The sequence below is a fragment of the Embiotoca jacksoni genome, unplaced genomic scaffold (genome assembly GCF_022577435.1).
Source record: "Embiotoca jacksoni isolate LCO1_2020_lvr unplaced genomic scaffold, fEmbJac1.0.p SCAF_14, whole genome shotgun sequence".
NCBI classification, from domain to species: Eukaryota; Metazoa; Chordata; class Actinopteri; family Embiotocidae; genus Embiotoca; species Embiotoca jacksoni.
The window spans coordinates 2,213,824-2,227,186 of NW_027185274.1; the positions used below are offsets into that span (position 1 = coordinate 2,213,824).

The following is a 13,363-nucleotide window of genomic DNA, read 5'->3' on the forward strand; positions in this document are numbered from 1 at the left end:
TCCATATACTCTGTGTACACACACACACACACACACACACACACTCACACACACACACTCAAGCCAAACTTCCTCCATACTGAGTGAAAGAGAAAGTGAAAGTGCAGCGTAAAGAAAGCTCTTTAGTACTCGAGTTGATTTAGTTTCTTTACTGCACCACATTCATACACCCTAGAAGAGGCGCAGTCTTCAGCACTCACAAACACACACACCCACACAAACCCATTTCAGTTTTGAAACACTCACTTCCTACCAAGCATACACACACAAAGGAAGTGTGGCTTGCCAGCGGCTGTTGCAACGCCTAATGTCCTCCATTCATAATGCTACCTACTCTCTCTCGCTCTCTGTCTGTCTCTCTCTCTCTCTCGCTCTCTGTCTCTCGCTCTCTGTCTCTCTGTCTCTGTCTCTCGTCCTCTGGGCTCTGTGTGAATACTCTTTAAACATTTAAGAGAGGGATCCTGCACCAATCCATCTCGCTCCCCTCCCTTCACTGAACACTGCCAAAAGCCAATACCACGCACAATCTCCTCCAGCATATTAAACACCACCCGCTGCCACTGCCGCTGCTGTGCAGAGGCTCGTGTGCGCGCATGTGTGTGTGAAGTTATTCTCACTCTGGCTACCAGTTATCCCGTGCTGTTTGCCGTTGCTGTTGTTGTGTGTTTGTCTGCAGGCCCGTGTGTAATGGACAAATCTGTTTCTTGGACTATTTACATGACAATATGCTCCTCCAGCCACCGCTTCATATCATATGATAGAAAAGATCTCATAAAACTGTTGTTGTATGCTGCCACTGCTATAAGACGAAGTGTCTTGTCACTCATGTTAAGCTCCAGAACAGTTTTAACGCTCTTCGGTGTAGATTCTTCAATTCTGTGAGCTCGACTGTAGCCGTGATCGTCCGAAAGATTTTCTCTCACTGGCTGTTTTGACAGTTGTGGTGAAGAGTGCTGTTGAGCTCATCACCTGTACCTGAGCTCAGCCAGATCCTTCTGAGGCCAGTGAGTTAACCAGCATTGTGTTGTTGTTGGGAGGAACGATGGAAGGGCAGGTTGATGCCTCCGGACATTTCTTCCCCCACCTCAGTACAAAAGAGGAGAATCTGATATCCTTTCCTGGCTGTCAAATCATTAAAACATTCGAGTTATAAAATTCTACTCAACTTTCCAGTCTGGAAAAAAAAATGCAGTCAACTGATATGTGTTTTCAGCTATTCTAGTTTTTAAATCACAGCTGAACTGTACTGTCTCCAACACAGGGCTGACATTACATCCCGTTTTGTATGAAAAAAATAATAATATGAATGTATTTTTGGGCCTACAGCTACATTTTCTAGCACACATCTTGTGGCTGTACGCCCTGAGTGCGAGTCCCCGGTTTGGACCCCTGAACACCGGGAGTCAGTAATGGCATTTATTTTCTGTCAGGCACTAAGCACATATTTCTTTCAAATTACCAAATCATACAGCGTCCCACAAACATGGCTCAGATCTTGCCAGATTCTAGACAATCTCCTCTACACAATTATATTATTATAATTAATTAATGATATCTGACAATATTTAATGGTGAAATACATGTAAAAACAACAATTTCATAAGATGTTTTTTTTCCTTGATAACTAGGCTAATATAAAAAATATCTAAGTATTATCAAATTACATAATGAAAGATATGTATAGCCTAGACTGTTCTGAAAAAAAACAAGATATAGTATGAATGGTGAGCCCCAACAATGACCAAGATATGAGGTTTAAAAGTGAAGGTAGTAACATTACCCTGAAAACAGCCTGTAGGGTTCATCGGGTTAACGAGGACAAACACCTAATGTGACCTTTTGGCACACTGGAGGCCGCTGATCAAGTTACTGCGCTGCCAATCAATTGATTACAAAATACAATTTGCAGCACCTTTAATCGGTGAATAGCAGTTGAAAGAGATGTGAATAGATTGAGTGGAAACGAGCTGACTCTGCCCCCAGAGGAGCTGCAACATCCTCCTGTGGGGAAACTCGGACAGATTACATAACGGCTGGCCGTGACCTAAAAACACTTAACAATCTTTTCCTTGGCACAGCTTCCATTTGCTTGGCACAGCGAGATCAATTTCAAGCATCCCAAGTGTCCATTCTAGCTTCGGAGAAAGTCCCATTAAAGACTAAAAGGGTCGAGAACAAAAAGTCGTGTTGGCATCGGTCCTGCAACCTCTGATCTGCCACTGAAGTTTTTGACCTCTTGGCGCTCCTCGACTGTAACTCTAGTACTGTAGATTAAATGAAACTTTAATGATCCCCGCGGGGGAAAGGTCTCCTGAGCAAATACAGTACTGATAGTGTAAATAGAGCAAAATAGGGTCGTCGAAATGTATAAAACCAACATTTCAACAGTTGAAAACCATAAGAATAAACTTTAGCATTTACAGAATGTTTTAACAATGTTTTCTCTTTTTTTGGACTGAATATTAACAAGTCACTCCTTTTTAGAGACAAAAAACACAAATTATATCACAAACTGTTGGTCTTTCTCTGCATGCACGATACTGAATGTGTTCCCCCTCTAGTGTACAGTACAGTATTTTGGCTGGTTTAACAGCGAAAGTTTGGCTTCACCAGTTTAAGGATTGTAACTGAAGTCATGTGAACAACTAAGTTGACTTCAACACCATGTATACTGGAAATCAGTCTTAGACCTCTTAAAGCCAAGAGACATGTTCAACCTGCGTTTGACCCCATTCATGAGATAGCTGTTAACTTTTTGTTGGCCAATCACTACTTTACACATTGTCATTTGATCTAATATTTATATAAAATATATGTTATAGCAACTTTTAACCTCAGAAAGGTAAAGAAAAACCCCAGTTGCACTCGCTAATAGAGACACTTGCTCACCAAAGACAAGCAGGACCTGAATAGCATCATAAAGCTACAACCAGATTGATCCATTAGAATAAAGATAACGTGATCATCTACAATGGTACTGTTCATATCTCCCTCCAAGTATTTGTGTGTGAGTTCCTATCTCCTTTCAATATTTGGACTGGATTTTTTTTTTTTGCGGTGGTGTGATTTTACACACACAAACCTTTAGTAAATCAGGCCCTTAACACACATCCAACAGAACTTTACAACATTATACAGAGAAACCCAACAATTCAACAATTCCCACATAAGCTAGGAGGGAAAAACTCCTCTTTAAGTGAGAAAAACCTCCAACAAGTAGAAGAAAAAACTCCCTTTTAACAGGAAGAAAGCTCCGACAGAACCAGGCTCAGAGGTGGGCGGCCATCTGCCTCGACCGGTTGGGGAGAGAGGAGAGCAGAGAGAGAAAAGGACAGCATAGAGATACAAGAGAAGAACTGCTGGTGGAGACGACGATCACAGAGCAGAGACATGCAGCTCTATGGCCGGAGACATACAATAATAATAACAAAGTGTTTTCCATCTACAATCTAATCTTTATCTTCATCTGGCTTTGACTGGAGAGCACAGCCTTTCGTCATTAGAAGCAGGTATTCAACAGTTTAAAGACATGAGGACAGTCAGTATGTCCCACAGTGATCGTATCCCATTGAGCTGAACATTTCACTAGTTAAAGGGATCCAATGTGGGTGAAGTTGTTAGAGTTGGATAATTGAAGCCGGTGGTGCATTTCCTTAACTGAGCTTCATTTTCTGTTTTGACTATGAACCCATCACAGTACTCTCTCTGGTTTTTACTACCGCTTATCTCCACTGTCCTTTGCTGTTCTCCTGCAGACCCACACCATCTTCTCCCTGCTGGGCCTCGACCACGCCTACGTCACCAGCATCGGACGCCTCATCGGAGTGGTTTCCCTCAAAGAGGTGAGAGTCACTCTGTGCCGTAGCGTTTTTCACCTAATCATGGCACATCGTTAATCACTTCATCAGGTGTTTCACGGTTAAATGTCACCTGAAGTTCATCTTTCGTTTTTTGACACCCAGCATCATGTGAAAAGTTGTGGCATTCATCATTCACACTGGCAAGCATGTTCACCGCTTTCATAACTGTAAAACCACTGTCAATATCATCAGGAGTGCTGTCGCTGCACCACACACACACACACACACACACACACACACACACACACACACACACACACACACACACACATACACACACACACATACACATACATGCTCAGAGAGACATTTCAGTCGTCATTAATGATTCCTCCTCCCGTTGCCTGTTATGTACTGTGACAGACAAAAGGCTGCTTAATATTGCTGTCTCCATCTATTGTCTCTGTCTGCTCTCGGCTCCCCCTCTCTCTCTCCCCCTCTCTCCCTCTCTCCCTCTCTCTCCCCCTCTCTCTCTCCCCCTCTCTCCCTCTCTCTCTCGCCCTCTCCATCTCTCCTGCCTCACAAACAACTGAAAACCCCTCGCTCTTTGTGAATTGGCCAGGAAGTGGTGAGAGGATTGTTGCTAAGTGCAGTGCTGCTTGCCCGTCCCTGACATTTAGGCTTTTTTGTTCTGTGTTCCACCAGCAGACAAAAACAGCCAGCCAAGGCAGATAAAGCTCCGGCCTCTCCCAGTCTGCCTGCCTGTCACAAACACACTGTTATATCACCGCCTCTCTGGTCCGTATGGAAGAGGAGAGAGTCACGGGGATGTTGGTGTGCATTTTAGTCGTGCGTTATTTTCCACCCCACAGCGTGCAGATGCTGTTATTTTCAGTGCTGCCACAGGATCTGTAGCACCCAAATCCTTCCCTCTATCAGACGAATGGCTAACTTGGCCTGGCCAAACACTGAATTCAATAATACTCTTTTTAACAGAGAGCAGACGGAGATCAGATGAACAACACTGTTGTGGCAAACTTTCACGTAGCTCCAGCGTGTTAAAGACAGTGAATAACGGGAGATCATATAAACCCATACAGGTTCATAAAAAATATTTTAATCTATCAGTAAATTAAAATGTATGCTTTGCTCTCTGGATCAAAGAGACAGAAAAAAGAAGAGGCTGGGTCGTCTGTTGCTAAATGAATTCTGCATGTAGTTCAAACTAGCTGACAAAGCATCCGTGTGGTGTGTGCATCTTCATTTTCATTTATGTGCCCATGTTATCAGGTGGAAACAGCCACAGCCTGCGTGAGATGCTAATGCGGTGCGTCACCTAGAGAATAGACATCTCGCCTATTTTTCACACGTGACGTCTACGGTTCCCAGCAACAACAGTCGGGGAAAAGATCTATGATCACATGGGCGCTGTGTAATCACAGCAGAAACGTACTGTTTATATGAAGTCATTACTGAAGGGGTGAAGGACAGTGGTAAGTGGTGTGTTTTCTCTCTCTGTCTGTCTCGCTCTGAACGGTGGGAAACAAAAATGCCCTGACTGCCCTTTGGTTACAACTCTTCACTTGTTGGACTTCAAATACTCAATTACCGGCGGCCTTTATTAAAGAGAGACTCAATGTAGAAAGATAAGACTGGCAGAAGCTTTTTATAATATATATGGTTGAAACAGCTTGACAGTAGCGAATAAACAATTCAAACAGCTAAAAGAAGCGACTAAATGGTTGAAATAGTTAGCTAAAAGTAATAAATGAAAAATTCAGACACCTTGAAGCAGAAAATAAAGAGCTGACGTTGCTAAAAGTAATGGACAAAAAATTCAAATGGTTAGCTAAAAGTAAAGCCTGAAATAAACAGTTTGCTGTGAGTCAGATTTAACAGACAAATGCTTTAAATAGTTCGGAGTAACTGGAAATAGATTTAGTCAATAAACAGACAAAAGTAATGTATAAGTGGTTAAAATAGCTAAATATTATGGCTGAAATTGTTAATTAAATGTTGTGGATAAACAGTTGAAATAGAAATGTCAGCTTAAGCATTGCTTGTTTCAGAACTTGTAAGCCACAAATTAGTATGAATTTTATTTTGTTGTTATTCCTACTAAGTAACAAATATGAAATATATTGGAGCCATTTTTTTGTTTTTGGCCTGAAGGCCACACATCCAAAATGAAACAAATAATTATAATCAGGAAATATTTATAAAGACTATTTTTCAAGAAATGTTGTTAGAGACTTCTAGAGCTACCTCCTTTGGTTTCAGGGGTTCTCATAATAACACCTGAAACAATATCTTACATTTTTTTTGTCAAAGGTTGACTATCTGGGCAAACATGTAGCACATGTTCATACATGTTATATAGTATATACAGGTAAATATTATAAGTTCTGTGGGAGGCACTCACAAAACCTCAAACTGCTTTCAAACAGAACAGGACCTGCATCTCTGAAGGCTGCGTAAAACATGAACAGAAATCAAAGTGAACCTACTGTGCTCACTTATCAACATTTTAGTTCGTGCAATTGTGTTTGACCAGACCAGGAGACCTTTGGTAATACCGACGGTAATTGTCTCCGACAGTCTTGTTTTCCTGAACATTTCTGGAAGACACACTGCAGTACTGTATGTACTGTGGCAGAGACATGTCTGAGCTGTGTATGGACGTTCTAATCTGCCTTCATTTCTGCTGTGCGTATGTGGCAAGGAGGGCTCCAGAGATTAATACGTGTACAATCATTATTCTGTCAAATGTTTTGACAAATGGCAGCAAAAAATGCGAGTCGCTTTGACCTCCCTCTCCAGTGCACACCGCCCTCTGACCGTGACCTCTCTCTCCACCATATTCTGGGAAAAACAGATTCCAATCTGAAATAAAAAAAAAATGGCTTGTTTCCCTTTGCATCAGATTGTAAACTCCTGCCATGATCTTGGACCGCAGAGTACGGCCAGGGCAGTGTCAGGGTTATCGGTTCTGGTCCCACAAGGGCCACATAGTCCGAAACTGTAGGCAGAGCAGCATAGCAAGACGGTGTGAGTAAAACAATGTACCACAGAGCGCATATATTCTTACTTTATCCAAACCTTGTATTAAGCAGGCTTAAAGTATGTAGAAATAGTTAAACCAGACAGTACGATGACTAAATATGGTCAATGTAAGTGTGCTGTTGATGCACACTGTTCCCATCCAGTGCAATGGAACCAATATGGTGTGAAACAGATCAAAACCCAAATATTAAACCCAAAGGACTGAATTTAACTGTCTTTCAGTGAAGTTTATTACATTTTTTTTCATATATCAAAATTAGGAATATATGTTTTGGTACAATTACTGTACTACCATCAAGAAAACAACACACTCTATAAACTTCTTGAAACAAGAGGACTTTGGATTAACTTTTGCATCACATGACTTGTTGCAAAACAGCTGGTAGTGTTTTGTGTCCCTTTCAAACCCCATCTGTTGAGGACTTCTAAATGTGCTGTAGCAGAAACTGATGATGGGCTGAAAGCAAAACAAACACACTTTATACCTCAGCACTTTTGTTGAACAAACTTTTACGCTATCAAATTGATCCTATAAAAGTTTCTTTTTATCGAGGTGCCACCTGCTTGAGTTGGGCTCTTTTTGTGCCTTCTCTTCTAACTGTCTCATCTTTCTTCATCCAGCTTCGCAAAGCCATCGAGGGCTCGGTGACGGTAAAAGGTGTGAAGGTGCGTCCGCCTCTCGCCAGCTTCCGGGACAGCGGCACCAGCAGCAGCGAGAACGAGGCCACCGAGCTGCACAAGCTGTGGGACCGCCACAAGAGCATGTCGCTGCCGCGCGAACACACCCCCTCCGAGTCCGACGAGAAGTCCCAGTGAGGGGGAAGTCGAGGAGGAAGGAGACCAGGCTGGGGAAGAGGAGGAAGAGGAGGCATAGTGGTCTTTTATCTCCCAAAGCCACAAACATGCAAAAATCCTCAGGGCTTAGGATCAATATTTAATTCTGTAAAGAGTTCTTTTGCTACGCCAGCATCCTCCTCACCTCTCCCCTCATCTGCTCCTCTTCCTCCCCCTCCACCCAACCTCCTTTGCTTCACAGACCAACCACTTTTTTTCTCTCCAGGAGCCTTGCACTGACCCAGCCAGACACTCCGCGGGGTCACAACTCAACCTGTGCCCTGCTCTCCATTTACCCTTCGGAACCCACAGCACAGCGAATGTGGATTCGGGCAAAAAAGAAAAAAAAAGAAAAAGAAATGACACGTGTATGTTGAGTCCAACAGGGAGCTGTGACTGGGTTGGGGGAAAAAGGGATGTTGTTGTTGTTTTTTTTAGCAGTCTTTGTTTTAGCTTGTGTATCTTTAGAGTCGGGATCAAAGTTCGGACCTTACCTTTTGAACGAGTCTTCCACTTCAGCAGAGAAATTCAGCAGTGATGACGAGGAAGAATACTGTAATGTATGCGTGTGCTGGAAGTGTGAGTGTATGGGACGAGAGAGTGTGAGTGTGCGTGAGGAGGGAGGTAGCAGACGACTATTTCTTATAGGATTTTTTTTATTGCCTTTCGGACACATTTCCTGTTTTCCTGCTTGAATAACGTTTATTTCAGACTGATCAGGTGGTCTGGGTTCGACTGGAATTGTCCATATCTTTGTAAATTACACGACAGTTTGTCCCACTGACGTACTCATGAGGGGGGGGGGGGGGACAGATGCCTTAGTTTTCTGTGTGTTCCTGTTTTATTCCCGTGTTGTCGTCGTCCCTTCACTGCGAGTCTTACTGGTCAGGTGGAGAGTCCAGCCTATGCAAGCAGACATGCCTGTTGGCAGCGACGGAGGCACCTGTAGCCCCTTTCATAACGCACACTCCTTTCACGCTGTAGCCACAGCCTCGCATCACCAAGACGCACACAAACGCACACAAACGCTGCCATGCAGTCGGAGACTCGAGGTTTTTCTGCCTATCTAAATATAGCTCTTAATAAGCGTTTCAGAGAAGGATGGAGAGGGCAGGAAGCGAGGGAGGGAAGGAGGGAGGGAGGGAGGGAGGGAGGGAGGGAGACCAGGGAGCAAATGGATGGCTGAAAGAATGAAGACATCATTACCTAACCAGCTGCTCTGAGCCCTCTCATCAATCTGCCTTTGATCGCCATGTTAGCTAACCCCAATTACTTTGTATCAGAGACACAGCGCCAACAGCTATCCAGTGTGATGTCACGGCCCGCGAGGCGAGGGACACGGCGTCGTCCACGCACACGCCGCTCCACGACGGCTTGATTAATGCCGAGGCATCGTTGGAGTGAGCGGAGAGATTTAGTGGTGTAAAAACCACTGAAGGAAATCCATACGGTGACCAACAGGGAGCGTTCCAACATGTAGTGTAATCACTGGAGATCCAGCAAGTTGACCGCGTTAATCACCGCCGCAGCTACGACCCAACGTCTTCTACCAATTAAACCGGGAAGGCATCCATGTTTTTAACGGCAGGGCGGTTTCTGATTTCTGATATGACGGAAAGTACTTTGTGTTTAATAATTCACGTCTGCCATAAAGCTGCAGGCTCGTCTGCTCATCCACACAGAAACATCGATTTGTTTTTCTCTTTCATACAACCCTCCATCTTTTCCACTCCAATTTTTTTTTTTTTTTTTTTTTTTTTTTTTTTTACTTGTGTTAGCTACTGACCGCAAACCCATCCTTTAAGACGCACCCATTTTCTATTTGATTTCATTTGGGGACATTTCGAGGTTAATTCTCACAGAATTTTCCACCAGTTTGGAGGCCTTAAACACACTCGCGCGAATTCACTTTCACTTGCTCGGGTTTTATTTTTGTCGGGTGGCGTCTTGCCTCGCGAAGCACCCCTAAAATACATTTAAAAAAATGCTCACGGTGATACAGCATGGCTTTTGCATGAGAGAGAGCGCATGTGGGATTTGTTTTATATGACCAAAACGTATCAAAAAGAAAAGCTCGACAGTAAATGAATATGGGACGAAAGAATGACGTCGTCCTCGGTTTGCCATCTTGTGCCTGTACTCTCTTATTTTCTCCGGCATTTTCTTCTCATCCAGCGAGCTTTATTCCTTCAATTTTAAACTGGAGGCGGGGTCTTTAGCTTACGTATGCTTACAGATTAATATATTTAATATCATTCCTGTAATATAAAATCATAATTTAATGACTTAACCAATCCTGACTTGTTGATGTTTCTTTTCTTGGAAGAGATTTGGGGCTTGTTTTCTGAAATCTGTTGTATTTTTGTCACATTTGATGATTTTTCAAGTTGATTTTCATGCTGTTCTGTTGTGTTTTTGTATCTTTTAACACGCTGTCTGAAACATTTCCACTATTAAATACATTTATTTGTTTAAAAAAAAAAAAAATGCAAATAACTGGGTGAAGGCTCGCAAACGGCTGCCTGATGGCGAAACATGGAACATGTAAATCCGGAGGACGTAAACGTTGATGGGGACCAGCAGGCGGTCTGGTGTTGACATGTTCATTCCACAGGTGCCTCCTCTTCTTTATCAACGGCAAGAAGCAATCCACACCCAGGTGTTAGGAGCCGCTTCTCCAGTCATGTAGACGAGGCACTTTTCACACACACACACACACATGCAAGTATGGAAGTGGGGCGGATGATGTTTCACAGTGCGGTGTGCAATTATCGCCATGGCAACCTCTCGTCGTCACCCCCCTCACCCCCCCATCCCTCTCTCTCTCTCTCCTCATATCTGCTCACACTGAGGACTGACCGAGATCCACTGATTTGGTTCTGTTCATTTGTTTGCGCTTTTCATCGATTTCCATGATTCTGCCTGTTGCCAGAGCCTTTCCCCTCTCCGCACACATTTCAGTGTTTCATTTCTCTCACACACACACACACACCGTGGTAGATGCATATTTATTAATCCGTATTAATCAGAAGAAGTTGTACATTTTGTTGTGGGTTTTTTTGTTCTCATTCTTTTTACGGATGATCTACTTGTGGGTAATCAATTTGTGCAATAACAGGTGTTCATCTCACTTTGTAATCCAGTTTGAATCGATGACATGAATGCAAGATAACCTTATTTTTGTAAAGAAACCTGAAAAGTGTAAAAAGATGTATGTATACGAGGAGAACCGACGCTCGCACGGGAGCCTGCGTGTGACGAGGAGATGTCGGGATGACGGTTTTAAGGGGAAGGTTTCCCAAAAGCCTCCGTAGAATCAGCGTTTAAATGTTTCGCACAAGAAAACAGGCTTGGACTCCTCCTTTTGGCTTTTGGGGAACCTTCGCCGTCTGTGGTGAACCCTGCTGCATGGACTGTTTGCCCCTCCCGCCCCGAGCACTGACACAGATCAGTCTTATCGTCCTCTCTTCAGTCTGAGGGGCTTCGATTAGACCACGTCCTCACATCAGCTGTTGAGGGGACTCTTCCATCCACTCCTTTGGGACTGCACATTGTACATACTGGAGGCCTCCACTACTGCAAAACCAGACGGAGCAGAACAAAATCCAGAGCTATTTTTCACACCGAAAAATGAAACATTGTTTTTGTATATCAGTGATGAATAAATGAGATTTTAACAAACAAGCAACGCCATGGAGAACGTTTGGTCTCTGATTTTCATCTCTGAGGTTTCCACTTCTCCTGCAGCAGCTCTTCTGTCTCTGCAGCGACAGCTGGAAAGCACCTGGAGTGTTGTTTTTGTCTCGCTGCTACTCGCAGTGGGGGAGGCGCACAGCAACGCCACAATATTGTTCAGATTTGCTCATCTTTTTAAAGCACCGAGAGTCAAAGGCTTTATTTGTTCCTGACTCCGGATTTTGGTCGGATGAGAGGTGCTTCATTTAACACTCGCTGCTGTCCTCTCCAAATTTGTACACTAAAATTGAATGAATACAACTTGTATTAGTTTGGATTTACTGATCTCTTTGCAAGACATCTTTTTGGAAAAAACACTTTTTGTCGAGATACAAACTGCAACAGAGAAGAGCATCTTGTCCACATGAACTTGACTGTGGATGTTTTTTTTGCACACTGCCCCATCAATTAATCAATTAGATGTTATCTATATACCACTTTTCATAAAAATACATTTTAACACAAAGTACTTGTTAAAGACACAAAATAGAATACACCCCCCCAACACACACACCCTCCACTTCATGTGCAAACAATAAAAGACTGCATGGCAAATAAAAGAATACAGAAACAGAGGAACTGACAAATCTCTCTGACATGTAGATCGGTAAGGAGGAAACGGGAAATGGAAAAAAAAAGTTAAATGAAATCATCAAATTGAGTAAAAGGATGAACTGCAAAGCAACCAGAATGTATAAATAGGCAATTAAATAAATACTGACCTGTGCTGAGTGTCCTGATCAGACGGGTGTTGACATGTGAGAGAGAGGTGCTTCTAGCCTACTTCAGGTTGTGAAACCTTCATGTTCAATACAGCTGCTGAGGTGTTGTAAACATAAAAAATTAAAAGATATCGAAGTCGGGTCAAGTGCATCGGTTCCAGCAGCGCAGCTCGAAACTGAACTAAAACATCTGCTAGTGCTGCTTTTCCTTTGGGAGTGTTTAACCCAACAGTTGGCTCAGTAAGAAACATCGCTCGGAGCAACCCAGTATCACCGCAAAGCAAGAAATAGACACACCCCTCCCCTACAGCAAAATGTGATATAGTTAGCCGTGACAGTTTCACGTTATGTAGGTGGGAAACTTACACATGTAAAGTTAGGTAACGAAGGATCATGTGACAAACACAAAGGACAGTTTTCAGCGTTATAGGAGGCAAGAGGGGCGACCTGGTGGCATGAGTCAGAGACTGCAATGCAGGAGGCAAAGGTTTGACTCCGAGAGTTATCCTTGAATTGTTTTTTGTTTCCTAACCCCAACCATGTGTTTTTCCTACAAGTTATATTTTCCTGTAAATCACATGGCTGTATGCATGCAGTAGGTTTCATTTTCATCCACTACAGGAAATCGTGAAACTGTCACGCCTACAGAGGCCAAAGCGTGCCTATCTCACATTTTGCTGTAGTGGAGGGGCGTGTCTATTTCACATTTTGCTGTAGTGGAGGGGCGTGTCTATTTCACATTTTGCCGTGATAACGGGCTGGACTGGTTGTCTGAAAGCCATCAAACCGGATTTTCTAATTAAAAGCCCTCCGGTATTTCACACACAGTCCAGCCATGTTGAATGTTTCGGCCGGGTCTTGTTTCTTTGTGCTTTTTGCTTGTTCGTCAGTGTTTTCCTGCTCTCTCCTTTTTACAAATTCCCAACATGCTGACACACAGACACTCATTCTTCATGCTGTTGTTTTGCTGTTTTTGAAAGAGAGGAGAGCATATGGATTGAGATGGGGGGAGTGCAGCGCTAAAATCTTAATGAGCTAAGTGAGTTTGTTCGTTAAGTAGGCTGCAGCTCTGTCCCTCGGTGAGTTGGAGGTGGGAGCACCAGATCTCAAGAGATTTGGGCTTGCTGGTGTGTGTGTGTATGGTTTTGTATATTATTGAAGTCTCTGTTCCGGTTTCTACCTCCCATATAATCTGTAATCCACTATAAT

At 43.2% G+C, this 13,363-nt stretch overlaps 1 protein-coding gene across 5 annotated transcripts in view; it reads left to right on the forward strand.

The window, feature by feature from the left end:
* LOC138197005 (chloride channel protein 2-like) overlaps positions 1-7,722 on the forward strand; it is a 156,665-nt gene extending 148,943 nt beyond the window's left edge. For all 5 annotated transcript variants that reach the window (XM_069147441.1, XM_069147443.1, XM_069147442.1 and 2 more), the window contains 2 exons: positions 3,756-3,842; positions 7,485-7,722. In XM_069147441.1, the coding sequence (XP_069003542.1) occupies positions 3,756-3,842; positions 7,485-7,679 (282 nt within the window). In that variant the 3' untranslated portion in view covers positions 7,680-7,722. The remainder of the gene's footprint in view (positions 1-3,755; positions 3,843-7,484) is intronic.
* The last annotated feature ends 5,641 nt before the right edge of the window (positions 7,723-13,363 follow it).